Genomic DNA, 19,175 nt, shown 5'->3' on the forward strand with positions numbered 1-19,175 from the left:
AAAATAAACTTCTCTGTCTGGACTTCAGAATGCTTTCAAGTGTGTTCCTAATTTAACATGTAGACCTCACCTCCCCTAACCCCTTCTATATGCAAAATGCATGGCTCTGGTCCTCCAGCACTCCTGGTTGCTCCTCCTAATAGCCTTTATTCATAGAGTCTTTTTCTCTCCTTCTCTATTTGCTGAAATTATCTGTTTTTCAAAGTTTATCTCAAACATGCCCTTCTTGATGAAACTTTCTGGTCACCCCTTAAATGTATTATTTTTCCTTAAAAATTATTGAGTATTGCTCTTAAGGCATGTTTCTTCTACACTTTGTGTTGTAGTTATTTTAAAAATTGTGTTTTGGGATCCCTGGGTGGCGCAGCGGTTTGGCGCCTGCCTTTGGCCCAGGGCGCGATCCTGGAGACCCGGGATCGAATCCCACGTCAGGCTCCCGGTGCATGGAGCCTGCTTCTCCCTCTGCCTGTGTCTCTGCCTCTCTCTCTCTCACTGTGTGCCTATCATAAATAAATAAAACAAAAAAAGTTTAAAAAAATAAAATAAAATAAAAATTGTGTTTTAATACTATTACTCTTGGTGGTTTTTTTTTTTGGCTTATCTCTTATTCATCTTTGTTGATATCTTTCCTAATTTTCCCATAAATGTTTTTATACATATTTTCCAAATACATAATACATTGATAAAATGTGGCTTTGGGTTTATTTCTAAATACATTGTACATGTCACATACAACATTACTGCAAATAGCCATGGTGACTAATTCATTATAGTACTCCTGCTTGTAGGTAATGTGAGGTTTTAATTTGAGATGTAAAAATACATACAGTTTGCTCAATAACTAGGCTCATTCTTTTTGCTTTGGGGTTTGTTTGTGTGCTGAATATTATTGTATACTGTGATTCATAGCAGTGATAGCAGGAGTAGTTCTTTAGCATAATAATAAAATTTAGGTGCATATAGAAGTTTCTTCCAAAACATGATCTTAAATACACTGATATCTGAAGAGTACTCTTAACTCACAATATGATGTTATTTCTTTTTTCAGAAGATTTACACTGTAAATGGGAAATTTTGAGATTTCTTAGAACATTAACTTCAAGTACTTTGTCAGAGAATAGCAATGAGAAAACAGTAATACGTAGATTTTAAAGCTAAAATAAATGAAAAGTAAGTCATGGGTACCAATAATTTGGATTTTAGACAAGAGTGGATCCTTTTTCTGGAACACTTTATTCTGATTATAAAAATAATACATGACTAATATAAGTCCACTGGAAAAGGTGGAAAAGTTTTTTGTGGTTGTTACTCTTTATTGAAGGAAGTCCTTAAGTTTTCTTTGTCCCTTGATTATCTAGAAAAAATAAAGGTTTGAGAGACTTGTCTAGAAAAAAAAAAGGTTAAATAATTTCTTATAAAATTTGCAATTCCAAAACTCAGACGTAGCCTAAAATTCTGGTTTAATGTTTGCCAGCACTTTTTTTCCAAACGTACATAGGTTTTCCTCAAAAGAATCTCCTGGTTTTTATCTCCTGCTTTTTGTAATTCACATGTCACTTTGGATGCCATAAGTTTTTTTTTTAATGGTTTACTCTTGTTTATCATAGTTAATAAGCCCACACTTTTACATTTACATTAAAGTGAACATCTACTTTTTGCATTTATATAGTTTTGTCTTTTTCCCCTTATTTTACTTGGCTTCTGCCCACCTTTGCAACCTCTTCAACCTCAGTAGTATCTTCTCAATGAATTATTAGGTTAACAATACATGGTGTATTACCCTTATCTTGCTGTGCTTTCAGATGGCCCTGTACTTCTAACTGTGTGTAAATACACATGCCCAAGCAATGTTTAGCCAACTTTTCTCATATATGAGTTGAACAGTCTTTTGCAGTTCTTTTAATTGATTTTTCTTTTAACAAGTGCTTGTGGAAATCTAAGTATATTCTGAATTGCTTTCTAATCCATCCTCTAGATGCACTGTCATTTGTTCAGACAGTTCCCTATTGTTCTACATATAGGTTATCTGAAGTCATGAATGTATGTTTTTGGCAGTGTATTTGATCATTTCCTTTGCACAGATGATTAGAAATAGTATCTCTAGGCCAAGAGTATAAGTAATTGATTGTTTATTTTTATTAAAATAATAAATGCACATGTTAAAAAATTAAAATATGACGGAAAACCTTTGATGCAAGCAGTGGTGTCCTATCCCTTCAGACTTCAGGATCTTGGTGGACTTGCCAGATATCCAAGTTGCCATTCCATTAGAGGATCTCTCTATGTAGGTATATAGAATTATTTTCCTAAGGTGGTCCAGATTTTTCCAGGAAAGCTATTTTCTGCCTAGGGTGACACTCCTTAGTTTCTAGCATTCTGTAAGCAGAAGTGTAAGTTTCCTAGAGGGCATTACCATTTCAATACTTAATGGTAAATTTAGCTTATCTTCCTCTCCCTCATTTTTAACTCACCATCGCTCACTCATAACCCTGTGTTATTTGGATGTTTATGATATGCAGAACCTAGTCCTTAAAATTTTATTAGAAAATTACCATTCCATTTTCTGCCTGAAAGAAAAAGAAAGAAACCTGAGTTTTTGTGATTTTATATACAACGTTTCAACCACTTCTCCTTTATTTGTCCAAGTACCTATGTGATACCTATGTGATACTTGGTACCTCCAAGTCTTGAGAAACAAACAAATCACTTTTCCTATGGTATAACCCACCAAAGGAGTTATAGTTGTAGCTTTCTCTCTTCTACAAATGCAGTTACCTCTTATCTACTTCTTCTTTCAAAAATATACTTAATAACTTTATTATGAATAATTAGTTTCCCTTTTGTTTTATTTGCCTGTTACCCTCATTATTTATATGCTATTTTTATTTATGAGCATGGGCTGTAAAATTTTCAAGTATAACATACTTGTTCATTTTAATAAATAACTTAAGACACTTAATTTAGATTGACATATTGCTTCCCAGGAATTATACATACCACCAGCAGTGAATGTGAGCACTCATTTTTCCAGCCACACACCCAAACTCACAAAACAAATCTTTTGGCCAACATGAGAAGCAAATGTGATATCTTCCCCTAATTGACATTTTCAATCCTTTTAGTCTGTATGAATATGCATCTCTAGTTTACTGGTTATTTATATTTCTCCTTTTCTCTTTTGACTTTTACTGTTTCTTGCCTATTTTCCTCACGCTACTTTGATAATTTTTCTTAGTGATTTATAAAATCTCTTTATATATGCAGGATATAAATCCTTTGACATACTTTTTTTTGGCATTGATAACTTACTTTTTGAGAACTGGTAGCTTGCTTTCTTTCTGCTTCATTCCTAATATATATGTTCAGCAGCTGCTCCTTATCACTAATATAACTTTTCATGTTCTTTTTCACAGGCAGATCCTTGCAGCAGCCAAAAGAGCTGACCAAGTGGGCCATTTTCTTTGGGTCGGCTCAGACAGCTGGGGATCCAAAATCAACCCACTGCACCAGCATGAAGACATTGCAGAAGGAGCCATTACCATTCAGCCCAAGCGAGCAACTGTGGAAGGTATGGGTTTTATCCGTTGTAAAATAGGCTAAGGGAGTGGTTTGTGCCATGTGGGATGACTAAATCATGTGTCCCAGTGAGGGCTCAGTGTTTTTACATAATTTCTGCAGTATCATTTCAAACATGTAGCTGTGAAATGCAAATTAGGCCATATACCTGCCCTCTTCTCTTAGTTGATATTCCTCTTTTGAAGAGATCATGTATTTTCATAATAATTAGCATATTTTTTTTCATTATGGTACCAGAGCTCTCTGCAAGAAGAGCATTATCATTAATAAGTGAAATAGTAACACGATCCAAGTGTGCTTAAGTGAACTGTGTTTTCTGAGAGAGTATTTTCCCTTTGCAATTTATCCATTACTTCTACAGCAGGATAACTACAGAGATCCTTTCCCTCATTACCTGTGGGGTTTCTCCCAGCTCCCACGATGGCACAGCACACCACTTCTCCCAGGCACCAACATCGCTTTGCCTTTGCTAGCCTCTTTTGTTCTTGCTCTCTTTCTCTGTCTCTTGCCTTCCTAAATTACTGCCTCCTTTCTTTTCCTTTGCCTTCCTTGCTGCTACGAAGATACTTTAAGAGGAAGAAGGAGGAGAGGGCGTTTATTGGCATGCTTCTGATCTAACAAAAGTTGCTGATTACAATTTACGTTCTCTTTTATTTTGAAAAGAAAAGTTATTTCTAAAAGAAGATACTGTAAAGAAAAGGAACTCCTCCGCTGGTATCCTACTTTGTCTTTCTTTTCTGATGGGCCAGGTCTCCAGATTCCCTAAAACATGCTTGCTTTGCACATTAAAAAAGCCTCTTTCCTCTCACTCAAAAGGGGATCAAATATTTGCATTTCTTTCCATTCTGTCTCCACTCCAATATAATTAGTTATTCTCCCCAGAAGGCTGCATGGTCTATGGAGACCTTTTTAAACATGCCAGGTTGTGGTTCTGTCACTGTTGCCTTTCTATGTTATCTGGGGGAGATAAAGATCCCATGAGTCACCCATGTGTTCCTTGGGAGTCTTTGAATTCATTTCATTCCCCAGTATGTGTCCTGAGAAGATCGCTTATCTTACAACACAGACCAATGCATTTGCAGATGGGTTGCAGAAATAAAAGACAAGGTTTTAACTATTTCCACTCCTTTTTACTTAAAATTTTGAGTACACACTGTGTATCTTGCTCTAAGAGTAGAGAAAAATAAGATAAGGACAAAATCCTTACCTACAAAGCATGCAGAGCTGAGAGGTGTCAAAAATAGCCAATGACTATGAAACATCAGAAACTGTTTAAGTGCAGTATGAAATAGATACCCCAGGGCACAAAGGAAACACTGTGGATGTTTCTTTTGGATGGTGAGGGTGTGTTTAGAGGATACATCAGAGAGGGTAAAGTAATAACTTAAAGTTCATCAGGCAGCCGATGAGAAGACCATCTTATACTCTCAACTCAGAGGATGGGAAGAGAAGAGTGAAGGGCACATGGGGGTAACAGTAAATAATTCATTCTGCATAATAGCCCTGCATTATGATTCTGAAATTCTTACAGTTCTTTGAAAATGTTCCCATTTATAGCATGTTGGGAGAACTCTTTTGTCTCCTGGAGTTCCAGTCACTACACCATTGGCCCGACTGACTCCTGTCTGCTCTTTAGGTCTCTGCTTAGATACTAATTTTCCTTGGAAGCTATATGTGACCATTCAACCCCAGCCCAGTTTGCATTAGAAGCCCTTTCTATTGCTTCTGCAGTGTCCTACATGACCTCTACCATAGTAGCACCTCTTTACTTGTGTCTGTCTGAAAACATATCTGTTATGAACCCCCTGCATGTATCCTTAGCACCTAGAACTTGGCCTACACATGTCCGGTCCTCAAACAGATTGTTAAGTGGTTGAACGCTAGGATGGATAGAGGAGTCACAGACTACCTGAGGTCCTGGCACAAAATATAGCAGCAAAATGGGCCTGGGTTGGATTCTGAAGGGTCTTGAAATTACACTAAGGAACATGTTCTTTATTCTGAAAGTTTGAGCAGCAGCTGAAAAGTGGAATGTGATCAAAGTGGGTTAGAAAGTTCACTCAGGTGACTTTATGGAGAGGTGAAATGTTAGATTTGGGTGAGAGCCAAAGAAAGCAAGAAAAGACTGGGGTCCTTTTTCCTTAGCTGTAGATGCCACATAGACATAGATGCCCATACTCCATGGGTACTAGCTCCAGTTTGGTGATATTTAAGAAAATATACTAAGTATCTTGAAGTTTTTATAAATTCTTGAAAAAAAATTCCTGCTATACATTTATGTATTTAAGGATACACAAAGTTCTTTTTTTTGAATGTACAAAGTTCTTAAATCAGACACAAAACAGGCTCCCTGCATGGAGCCTGCTTCCCCCTCTGCCTGTGTCTCTGCCTCTCTCTCTCTCTCTCTCTCTCTCTCTCCGTGTGTGTCTCTCTTGTATAAATAAATAAAATCTTAAAAAAAAAAAAAAAAACTCTCCATCCCTAACCAGATAGAAATGAGGATATTTTGGTAGCTGGTGTGTGTGGCTTCTGTCTAACCATACTGTCTGTGTGCTTTGCTACAAAGAACAGCCTAGATTTGTTCATGCAGTAGATGAAACATCAAGATTGTGGCTATGCATTTACAGTGACACACTCCTGAAGAAGGGAAAAAAGGAATGCATTCACTTGCACTAAGTTTTCTGAACCAAGCTATGAAATATCACAAATGAAACTAATAATTGAGCATATCCTGCATTGGCAAATAAGTTTTCCTCTGCTGTCTAATTTCTTTTTCTTGCTGATGAATGTTCCATATTGATTTCTACTGCCGTAGAATATCCTCCAAATATTTATAATACTGCTATATCCCTGTATCTTTGTGTTTTATAATGCTGTATGTACAAATATAAACAGGAAAAAGCCAAGCAATAATCAACCTGTTTCATTTCTTTAGATTTATATTTTGAACATGTTCAGCAAAGATCTAAATTTTTGGCTGGTCTTTTCTCTATCTGCATGAATAATTAACAATAAATTGCTTTAGGCCAGATTGCTAGCAAGCACATGGCCTCTGTGAAAGTAGTGCTCATCTTCTTTTATCTTTTATCTGTATCTATTCTCCATTTGTAGAATAAAGGGCCTCCATGTTTGCTAGCCAAGTGTGTTGTTCTTCCCCCTTTCAATTTGGTGATGATAGAAATTGTGCCCGAGAAAGGTCAGCCATGGCCCCGATGGCTGCCCGACATTCACAGGATATCTGGAGAATGTCTCCACAACTTGGCAGCTCTCCTCCAACTCCTGAGCCAAAATACTTCTGTAATTTTCAGTTTCTCTGAATTGTCTGATGAGCCAAGGGATCCCTGGCATTTTCCTCTCTTCTGTTGTCCCATTAACTAGGATTCTCTGTCATCCTCTCTAGCCCCCAACAAGTCCTTGGAGCAAAAAAATGCCCACATTGCCTTCAACTCTTTGCCCTACAAAGTGCTCTGCTTCTCTGAGAATAGGCTGCCCAAGACATCCTCTAATTATAGTCAACAGGGATCATGGACCAGCATCTTTTCATCTGCTATAATCATTAACATTAGGGAGCTAGTGTAATGAAGGGTGGATTTTCAAAGCTACCTATAATGGCTTTGACTATTGGTGATGTTTTCAAATGGGTCTGTAGAGCAGCTTGGTTCTTGAATTAAATCTGTGTTTATGTAGGAGAGGCAAAAAGTGCTCTGGACCTGGCATTAAAAAGTTGGTTATTTCATGCCTTATTAATTCAAGATTGAAATGAATTCTTTATTTTTCCTAAAACCAGAGATCAAAGCTATGAAGAGCTGAACTAAAATATTTCTGGCTCCTATTTAGATGTGTCCTACTTTAGCCTTCCTTGAGTACCTGGAATGTTTCACACATATCACAAGGTTTTGTTAGGAGAATGAGAGAAAAACGACAAGGAAGAAAGCATTTCCTTAAACCACAGTGCAATTTCTGAGCAATGCACCTACTTTATAGAAAGAGCTATGACCTGTGTAATAAGAGAGCAGTGCAAGTATTGTCTGTTCAGTGTCATGACAATTTCGTTATTGAAGCTTTTACAAATGTTTATAAACTCTAGTAGGGTATAGGGCACCAACCTGTTTAGTGAGAGATAGCAAGTGGCAGACTAGACTAGGTCCCTGCTTTCATGGAATTGCCTACTTAATTTAGAGGTGACAGGTGATGAAGAAAAATATAAACAAGAAAATATCATATTAGAATAATTTCCATATTTTTTCCCGTAAAGACCAGCTTGTAAATTATGGAGATTCAAAGAAAGGACACAGTATAGGCCAAAACAAAGATTGGGCGGATGTGGGTACAGACCAGTGGCTCAAGCCTTTCTAGCCTACACTAGATTCCTGGCTCACATTCATATCAGATTCTTTCATTGCTTAAAATCCACCAGTGTTTCCCATTTCCCTATTTCTTACTGATCTGGAAACTAATTTTTTCTTCAATATAGATCAAATAATTAATCTTTTCAAAAGACTGCCTGCTTTTCCCAGACAGAGTTAGTCTACCCTGCAGAAAGGAGCTCATTGCTCCCCAAGTCCAAAATGTGCTACATATCTCCTGTACAGCAAGCCCCAAACACACCAAGCTCGTCTGTGGCATTTAGAACTAGAATCTGAACCTTAAGGGCAGTGCCTACCACCCCTGGGTTCCCTGAGATTAGCCATCTTTGCTTCTATTCCCTTAGCGTTTACTGGAGGACCTAACTCTATTACTATTTAATAGTAAATTTTTAAAAGCTAAATTTGTATTTTTATCTCTTACATCTGAAACTATCTATAACACCTGAATATGCAAACAACTGCATTTTGGTATGAATGTGGAGTTCTCTTGGGATGGGGAAGATTTAATCCAAAATGGTTTCTCTCTGAGTTTTTATTCTAAGACAGTTAGTAGAAAGGCCACAATCAAGAACTCCCACGGTTCTCATTCAGGATCGCTCCAGGAATTTCAGTGTGGTTTTACACACTTTTCCTTTTGCTTGCTTTTGAAGCACCTCTTGCCTTCTTTGTCATCTTCCCTTTCTTTTCTGGGAGAGTCTCTGGAGAAACTTTCTGGGCAGGACTGGCACCATGGCTCAATCAGGTGACTTGGTTCAATGTTCTAAATACACAAGGGAAGCCTCAGCTCTGACTCCGCAGAAAGGAGGAAGCACAGATAAGGCTGTATCTGTTCGTCTTAGACATTCCAGTGGGAACTTCCTTTTGGACCCTCCTGTTTCTACTAATAGAACAGACTGACAGAGGGTGAGCAGGTCACAGGGGTGAGAATAGATATGTGAAGAGAAATACTATCTTATTTTTCATCTTGTATTGCTTAAACTAGAGATTATTGACCTTGAGCAAGTGGTTAGAAATGTAAACAGAGGAATCTGTAACTGAAGTAACTAAGGAGAGCTGAAAACAATTCACTTTATGTGTATAAAGGCCAGGTATTGAGTCATGCTGTCTCTTGTCTCATAGGATAGATGCTTTCCTAACAGACTCTGTTTAACTAGCTACCCATCATTTCCTACCTATCAAATATGTAAATCAACAAGAAAATATCCACTTGTTTGCACAATATGCTATCTGTTGCCCCCAACACCCTGTACACTCATAGTTAATAGTTAGATCTCTAGTATGTCCCACTGGGTTGAATTTTCGGCTGGAAGAACTAACTACTTTTGATTATAAATGTATTTACTGCAGTGATATGTGTTACCATAATTGTTTCACGTAATTAAAATTGTATAAACCAATGAAGTGCAGAGAGAGTGAAAGAGAGAGAGATGCTGTTTCAAAGAAGATAATTTGAATTCTTTGGAAAGATTTCTTAAGCTTGTCACTGTTAGTTGTGGGATAAATTTGGTGGGGATTTTGGAGGGAAATAATAAATACTAGAAACATACTACACTTAATTACAGTGTAATTGCCTTTAAGAATTTATTTCATTTTAAAGACCATGATACTGGGCAGCCCGGGTAGCTCAGTGGTTTAGCCCCGCCTTCAGCCCAGGGCGTGATCCTGGAGACCCGGGATCAAGTCCCATGTCAGGCCCCTTGCATGGAGCCTGCTTCTCCCTCTGCCTGTGTCTCTGCCTCTCTCTCTCTCTGTGTCTCTCGTGAATAATAATAATAAAAAAGACCATGATACTGAAATTTATTATAGTTGATACTTTTTCAAGATTATGTCTGGGATGCCAACCGTGTGATGCATATTCACAACAAATATCTTGATCCTACATCAGAAGATTGACAAGTGAGTGTGTGTATGTGCGTGTGTGTGCATATGGTTGGATGGATTTTTGAGTTAAGACATTTAATATATGTATGTATTTTCAGTGATTCATTGTCAAGATCAAGATTTTTGATTAATTGACCAATCTTGTATCCAAATTATATTTAATTCCAAAGTTTCTAGTGTACTTTAATTTGAGCTTTCCCTCTCTAGGACTAAAGTATTTCACTTGTAGATGAAATTATATCACCCCAAAGTTTTCTTCTAAGAGGAGTATTGTGGGAGTGGTTATTTATTATTTCTGCCTACCCCACATCCATTTTTTCTCTCATTTCGCTCCCCTCATTCTCACTTGGGGACTCCCAAACTCTACTGTCAGCACATGTGACTCAAGTGACACTGATTGAAACCCTTGACTCTGAGATAGGGCACAGAGGTCATATTACTACACTGCTGGTTCCAAGTCTGGATCAGGACTTCCATCTTTATCAACTACAGATTCCTGTTATTTGTATAAGATCCTTCAAAATGGGTTTCTGTAACTTACAACTCAACTGACTTAACAAATATGATTGCATATTAGGACAGCCTTCTGCTAGGCCTTTCATTAAATCTTGTGTCTGCTCTGAGTTATATCCTTTCCAAGTGCTATTTACCTCATCTGGATGTCCCTGTCTGCCTTTTCTCCCCTTCTTTATTTCCCTCCTGTGAAATCTGTACATTCTTTTCTATGAGACCATTTGTCTCATCAACCCCGTGGTGTTTTCCTTCCTTTGTCACCTCAGCCTTATTCCTACTCTCATACTCTCAGATATGTAGTGGTTCTGCTTGTGAAGCATCTTAGCACATTATCAGTTATTCTATGTATGTATCAGGATAATGCTAACTGGAATCTAAGTGTGGCTTCAGATATTCCTGGGAAATACAGATGAACTATTAGATCACTTTCCAAAAATATAACTGTTACGGAATTCAGGAGACCCTTGAGAGAGAATCCTTTCTAAAGGAAGAATGACAAAATGAGTCTGACCCAGTAAGAAATCTTAATTGTCAGAAGAAAGAGACATATTTCCTCTTCCTAGGCCAGAACTCGGTGAGTTCATACGCAATTTCCACAGGGGATAAGCAGGCTATACAAAAATATAGCTCTCATTTGGATAGATGAAGCCATGCTATGGTAACAAATAAACTCTCAATGACTAGAACAACAAACAATTACTGCTCACCTATGTGAAATCTGCTCTGACTCTAAGAGACATTCCAGGGCAGTTGGCCTCAGTGTATTTGTTTAGCCTTCTAGACTGTTTCTATCTTATGGCACATCCATATCAACATAATTTGTGCAGCACCACTAAACAGAAAGAGAGTGACACACTCACAAGCTATTCTTAAATGTTTTTATTTGGAAGGGATGCACATTATTTCTCCCTTAGTTTCATTGGCCAAAGCAAGTTTTCTCTTCAAGGGAAATTCTGCATGGAACTAAAAGAAAGCTGAATATTACTGAAACTAATTTGTGTCTATCTCAAGTTCCATTTGACTAAAAACTATGTCAGCTATTAGGACACTCATAACAATATGTTAGTATGTCCTAACAACAGTGCAACATGTGAAGAGAATAGCATTTTCTGCTACTTTGCCCTAGACCTCTGTATAACTTTGACATCACAAGCATTGCCTTGGCAGCAGTGCAAAGCAGGGGGTCCTGGTGTCAGTGGAAAACATGGTGCTTGGCAGAGCCCTGGAAGTTCCACTGAACCCAATAGATACCCAGAGGAAATAGTAAGATACTTGGCATATTTGTTCATGAGAATGTATGTGACACTCTTGAACAGATATTGTGCATGAACCCCATAGGAAAATGTTGGTGGGACTTGTGAGGGCATAGATAATGTGATTCCATTTATTCCTACAGGCTGTGAGGCTTGGGGAAATCCCAGTTACCTCTGGGAATGCAAATCTGTCATGGATGACTGATGCTCTTGACTGTTTACCCAGCAGTCATTTTTTCACCCATATTTTTTGGCCAGTGGAAGCCTCCTCAGGCTATGAAATTTTAAAATGCCAAATACCCACTGACCCAACTTCCCCTGCAGTTAGGGGATGAACAGGTGACCTAATACTACCATTGGGACCCATGAAAACATTTTCTGAAGGAACCACTCAGAAATATTTTTCTGTCTTGAAAAAAAAAAAAAGAAAAAAGCATGTTATACAGCAACTATCCAACTTATTATCCAATCCAGGACAAATTAGAAGGAAAAGAAGGCATAAAATGTGATTGTCCTAGGCAAAGCAAAGTATGTGATCACCCCCTCACAAGGAGAAAAACCCCTGCCTTCTTCTCTTCTTGTGTTTGTCATGTTATCTTGTGAGGACAGGATACTTAGAATGATGGCAGTCATCTTAATGAGGGGAGCACATGACAACAAAGGAAAGCACAGAAGACATATGGAGAAACCACCGTTGAGGTAGATATTCTGTTACATGCATCCTAAGGTACCCTTAATCATGCATCTGTCTTACTCACTCTGTATACCCAGCACTTGAAAAAGTCCTGTAAAATAATCAACTCTCATTAAATATTTGTTGAATGAATGGATTTTACAAATTAATTCTTTTTGCAAAGACTTTATGTTGTTAGAGCAGTTTTAGGTTTACACCAAAATCGAGAAAGAGTTGAGGGATTTCCGAGTTTCCCCTGTCCCCATACATGTGTAGCCTTCCCCATTATCAATATCACTTACCAAAGTGGTACATTTTTTCCTAGTGATGAACCTACATTGACTCAGCATAGCTACCCAAAGTCCATCATTTACCTTAGGCTTCACCTTTGGTGTCATATATTCTTTGGGTCTGGAAAAATGTATAATGAAATAATTTATCATTATAATACCAAACAGAATATTTTCACTGCCCTTAATATACTCTGGGCTCTGTCTGTTAACCCTCCTAACACACACACAAACAACCACAGATCTTTTATTGTCTCCATAGTTTTGCCTTTTTTAGAATGTCTTATCACTGGAATCATAGTACTAAGTACCCTTTAGTACTAAGTACCCTTCTTTATATTACTTAGTAATATGTATTTAAGGTTCCTCCATCCCTTTCATATCTTGATAGCTCATTTCTCATTATCTAATATTTCGTTCTCTGGATGTATCAGTTTATGTATCCATTTAACTACTGAAGAACTTCTTGATTGCTTCTAAGTTTTGGCAATTATGAACAAAGCTGCTATAAATATCCATGTGCAGGATTCTGTGTGGACATGTTTCCAACCACTTTGGGTAAATACCAAAAAGCACAATTGTTGGAATATATGGTAAGACTAGATTGTTTTATAAAAAACTGTTGAACTATCTCTCAAAGTGCCTATACCATTTTACATGCCCTCCACCCATTAATGAGTGTTCTATTGTTCTACATCCCTCCCAGCATTTGGTGTTGTCTGTCCAGGAGTTGGCTAGTCTAACTGTGGTGTCCCATTGTTGTTTTAATTTTCATTTCCCTGATGACATGTGATATGGAGCATATTTTCATGCACTTATTTACCCTCTGTGTATATTATTTGGTGAGGTGTCTACTTAGGTTTTTGGCCCATTTTTAAAATCAGGGTTTTTTTGTTAATTGTTGAGTTTTAACTGTTCCTTGTAAACTCTTGGTAAGAGCCTTGTATCAGATGTATCTTTTGCAAATATTTTCTCCTCATCTGTGGCTAATCTTCTAATTCTCTTGATATTGTCTTTTGTAGAGATGAAGATTTTCATTTTAATGAAGCTTAATGAAGTCCACTTATCAGTTTTCTCTTTCATGTATTATTACCTTCATGTTTTATCTTAAAAGCCACCAACATACCCAAGTGCATCTAGATTTTCTCCCTATGTTATCTTCTAAGAGTTTTATAATTTTGTGTTTTACATTTAAGCCTATTATCCATTTTTGAGTTAATTTTTGTGAAGGGTATATATTTGTACCTAGATGTGATTTTTTTTTTTTTGCACATAGATGTCCAATTGTTCTAGTACCATTTATTGAAGAAACTATCTTTGCTTCCTTGTGTTGCCTTTGCTCTTATGCAAAGATTAGTTGATTATATTTATGAGGGACTATTTCTGGGCTCCCTATTCTGTTCCACTGATCTTTTTGTGTATTATTTTATAGATACCAGATTATCTCAATTACTATAGGTTAGTAGGGAGTCTTGAGGTTGGGTAAAGTCAGTCCTCCAACTTTGTTCTTCTCCTTCAATATTGTGTCAGCTTCTCTGTGTCTTTTGCCTCCCTGTGTCAATTTTAGAATTGGTTTGTCAGTATCCATAAAATAAATTGCTCAGATTTTATTGAGATTGAGTTTCATTGGGATTACATATCTGTAAAGTCGTAAAGAATTGGTATCTTGCTAATATTAAATCTTCCTAACTATAAACATGGAATATATCTCCATTTTTGTAGATTTTTTATTTCATTTTTCAGAGTTTTATAGTTTTCTTCATATAGAACTTATACTTATTTAATAGATTTATACCTATTTCTTTTTGGGGGGAGCTAATAAATGTTACTGTTTTTAATTTCAAATTTCACTTTTTCCTTGAAGGAAAAATGTAAGCTAGGGAATGATCTTATAATTGTGAAATCAGTACACCTTCTGGTCATTGACAGCAAAATTGTAGAATGGGGGGAAGAAGGTAGAATTAGTATTGCAAACACCCTTCCATGTTGAAATTATAAATATATAAATATTGATAGCCTAATTTTAATTTTGATTGGAAAAGCAGAATGTGAACCCATACTAATAAATACTTTTTCAGGTCAACCAAATATGACACTGATGATATTTGGGGGTTTCATTGAATTAGCACCTACTACACGTTAGAGAGTATTTCCTTAAAATAAATCATGACTGTTACATAATCTTTGCCTGGCTGAGAACTTACTATTATGTATTCTCAGGGCTACAGACAATTTATCCAACTATATAACTACCAGGTTTCCTCCCTAAGTTATCATATGTAGGAACTTTCACTTTATAAATGTACCTCTTTTTTTTTTTTCATATCCACTCCAAAATTGTTATCTCTGTCATCACATAATCACTAATGTTTCTTTATCACAAAACTATAGTTGTATGTGGAAAAGACCATTAATTGTCAGTTAATAAATCGTGGCTCTCTATTAGCCTCCAGGTACAGATTAGTTAGGTGCTGGTAACCAGAAAAAAATGACCCTTGCCCTCATGGATTATGCACTAGCAGAGGGAAACATATAATATTAAATAAAAAAAATACCTTTCATGGTAAATTAGTTTGTTAGGGCTCTGATAGCAAAGTGCTACCAAACAGGTGGCTTAAGCAACAATAATTTATTATCTCACAGTTCTGGAGGCTGGAAGTCCAAGATCCAGGTGTTGGCAGGTTGTTTCTTTTCAGAGGTATGAAATAAAATCTGTTTCATGCCCCCTTGTGTAGTTTCTGATAATTTGCTGAGAATGTTTGGCATTTCTTGGCTTGCCTTCATTTTTCACATAATGTTCTCCATGTCTCTCTCTATCCCATTTTTTTTTCTTTGTGTAAGGATATGTGTCATATCGGATTATGGCTCACCCTAAGTACCTCATCTTGACTAATTATATCTGCAATGGCCCTATTTTCAAATACATTCGCATTTGAGATGCTGATTAGGACCTCAAGAGAACCCAAATAGGATGTATTACCCAGTCTTTATGGATTGACTCTATCCTGATGCACTCCTTCATGGCTTGACCAGGCCATGTACCGTTCTGCCTTAGCCTTTACTTCCTGCCCACATTGATCTTAGAAATTAGCCAAGGATGAGAGATTAAGGTCTCAGGTCTTTCCTGAACACCCATCCTGTCCTGGGTTTTTATGTGGTTTTCTAAATTCCCCAGTGTAGATATTTGTGAATGTCCTAATTTCCCAAAGGGACTATATTTTCAGATTTTTCTCCCAGGATTTAGGCTGCCTATTACATTTTTCAATCGTACTCTTTTGCTCCAGATGGGTATGGGTTTTCCATTGACCTTATATTGTTTATAAACAACATTTACCTCTTTTCCACCCTGCATAATTTCCAAGTTAGGCAAAACAGAGATGAGTATGTTGTTTTAATCCTTCCAGAAAAGTTAAAATAAAGAAACACAATACTTTTCTAATAAGATCTGCACTGCTTTCTCCCCAGAACCAAGTTTGAGAGTATCACTCTAGGAATGCAGGCTGTGGTCTTCAGGTTTTCTTTTCTTTTTTTTTTTTTTTAAGATTTTATTTATTTATTCATAGAGATGCAGAGAGAGAAAGAGAGGCAGAGACACAGGCAGAGGGAGAGGTCTTCAGGTTTTCAAGACTGCCATTGAGACAGGGAGTGGGTGGGATGAAAGCAAATAAAAAAGTCACAAAGCTTTTCTTACATTTTCAAGTTACTTTTTTCTTAATTTAGCATTAACTTCGTAGCTGTAAACCTTTTAGCATCTTCAAATTTCTGACAAAGTTGGTTTTGATATTTTTTGCTTGTTTTTGATATTTTTTTCGAGGGACAAGAGTTTATAGCTGCCTACAGAAAACAGTGCACTTGTCCTGGGGGAGGAGCATGCCTTGTGTATGTGAGGAATAAGGAATCTGATGAGCCTGGAACAGGGTGAGAAAGAAGGAGATGAAGTAAAGAGATAATGGGAAGGTCAGATCATATAGGATCTTGCAAGCTATTGTAAAGATTTTGCTATTTATTCTAAGTAGAAGAGCTTTGAAGGTCTTGAGCCCAGGAATAGAATGATATTTCCTGCACATTAAAGGATATTGCTCTTCAATTGAATATAGAATGTAGAGAAAAAAGGATAAAGTTTAAAAGTCTGATTATGATGCTCTTATAGATTAAGTGAGAGATAATAGTAGGGTGAGCCAGTGGGTGACAGTGAAGGTAAGAAGTGTTCTGATTTAAAATATAATTTGAGAGTGAAAGCCAATAGGATTTTGGGCAGAAAAAAAAAGTCAAGAATGATTTGTTCTTTACTTGAGCAGCAAGAGAGATGGAATTGTCATCAGCTGAGATGGGAAGAACTATAAATAGAGCAGGTTTTAGGAAAACAAACAACAATATCAATTTTGGATGTGCTGAATTAGAGGTACTTAGACATCCAGGTAGAGATATGAAATGAAAAATTCATTATAAGAGTCTGAATTTTAAGTGAGACTTCTGGAAACTTCTTAAGTTCTTGGACTCAGTAAAATATAGATGACACTTAAAGAAGTATTTTAGAGAATAATAAGGTACCGAATAGTGATTGCTGGAACATTCTAGCATTAAGAGGCTGGAAAGAGAAGAAATTAGATTGACCAATGAGGAAGAATACAAATAACATGGATATGGTTTATTTGGAAACCAGGTCAAGAAAATATTTTAGAATAGAGGAATGTCATTAGCTTCATCAAAATAGGACTCTTTAGTCAGGTTTGACCATTCAGTTTGGCAAAGTGGAGTTCATTGGTGATTTCTGAAAAATTGTTACATGTGAGTGGTGTTTACAAAAACCTGGATGAAACAGGTTCAGGACAGTATTGTAGGAGTGTGTCTATAGTTAATTAATACCATCCTGTAGAATCCCCAGCAACTTCTCCCCAAATGTATTGCCACAAACCTAAATGAAGGAGAGTATGGTCACCTAGACATTTGGAGTATCTTCAAAGGATATGCCATTATCAATGGCAAAAGGGCATCCATGTTTAAGATAAGCAATAATCCTGCCACCAGATATCAAGCTAATTTTGTATCTGAGACCATGTCATAACATGCAGATAGAACAAAAACCTTTGAGGAACTTAACAAGGTAGGTATTTATTATCTTAACAACATGATGCATTTACTTGTAGGTATCTTATAGTTATATTTTGGCAAACAGAATATTGTGTGTGTGTGTGTGCATGTGCATATACATGCTATAATCACCACTGCCTGTATTGCTAAATGCATACACAATGGGTTTGAGTACAGAACTAATCAACATCAGTTCCTGTGTTGTGCCATCAACTAGTTAGGTGCTGAGTAAGCACAGCAAAATTTTTTTTTTTACCACTTTAGTGTTCTCATATAGAAAATCAGAGTATAGGATTAAGTGATTATTGAGAACTGCTAAAGCCCTACTGTTCTCTGATTATCCACTGCAAAAAAATAAAAAGTAAATGTGTGTGAGTGTGTGTGTGTGTGTGTGTGTGTGTGTGTGTGTGTATAATGTAGACAGAAAGAATTGGGACTCCTGCTATGAATAAGCACCCGTGGGAGACAATAAAGAGATGAAATCACAAGTATAGCAAAGTTTTTGAACAGTTGTAAATTGTAAAATAGGTTGAAAAAATTTGTTTAAAAATACCCATCTTGATTTTACTCATGTAGAAGATAGAAAACAATGAAATTATTAGAGGAGACACTGAAGAAAAATAGCAAGAAAGGGAATCTGAGAGAAATGAAGTCTAATATCAGAAATTGAAAGGAAGGAAGAAATGTATATATTGATTCAGGAGAGGAAAAATCACAAATATTGTAATTCTTTGAAAATCCCTTTTTCGAAATTGAGGTGTCCAAAACTGACTTTTCTTCTCCTTCCAGAACCATACCTATTTAGTTCCTTAACAGAAGGAAAGGGAAACAGTTTGTTTTCACCATGTAGGAGAGAATTGACTTGGTGCACTGCCTAGAAGACAGTTAAATCAAGACTGAGACTAAGGCTTCCCTTCTTTTCTGGCAGTGGGTCATCACAGGAGCCCACAGATTCCACTAACGGCTCTGAAGAGCTGCACCTACTGGAGTTAAAAAGTGTCGTGCATTTGGATTGCGTGTGAGTGGAAACACTTGAAACTATTAAACTCAGAGCTGACTATGAAAGCAAAGCAGTAGTAAGAATTTAAAGGGTCATTAAGTTAGCCAAATGGATGGCAGGAAGAAAAATCATTTACAAAAATTGAGAAGTTTAAGGGGTTTCTTTAATGTTCTTAACAAGAATTAGATATTTGTTAATCTCTCCCCATTTGGAGAAGAATCAGATAAGGGCTTTTTCAGGCTCAGTATGTATGACATTAGGTGTGTGCTATTAGGTTAATTGGAATTTTCAAGTTAAAATGACCTTCTTCTAACTTTAAATAGAAACTTTTTTTTTCTCAGTCAGGTGTTAAAGGGGATGCTTTGCAGTTTCCTAAGCACTAAGTCTACTGTCCTATTTGTAATTTGACTTGGAAAATTATCTCCCTAACCTCTAATGCTTAAACCTTTTTAATATTGCTAAAATTGCTGACTACTTTCTCTTAGAATTCACAACTCAGAAAAAATACCACTTTGTCTTGTTGAATTTTAG

General features: G+C 36.7%; 1 protein-coding gene across 7 annotated transcripts in view; it reads left to right on the plus strand.

The window, feature by feature from the left end:
* Window positions 1-19,175, plus strand: part of GRM7 (glutamate metabotropic receptor 7) — an 828,976-nt gene that overhangs the window by 416,757 nt on the left and 393,044 nt on the right. For all 7 annotated transcript variants that reach the window (XR_005989125.1, XR_005989127.1, XR_005989126.1 and 4 more), the window contains exon 4: window positions 3,414-3,568. Coding sequence is in view for 4 of the 7 variants with exons in the window: in XM_041764566.1 (XP_041620500.1) it covers window positions 3,414-3,568 (155 nt within the window). In the remaining 3 variants the exon portion in view is untranslated. The remainder of the gene's footprint in view (window positions 1-3,413; window positions 3,569-19,175) is intronic.

Source organism: Vulpes lagopus, chromosome 7 (assembly GCF_018345385.1).
Source record: "Vulpes lagopus strain Blue_001 chromosome 7, ASM1834538v1, whole genome shotgun sequence".
Classification (NCBI taxonomy): Eukaryota; Metazoa; Chordata; class Mammalia; order Carnivora; family Canidae; genus Vulpes; species Vulpes lagopus.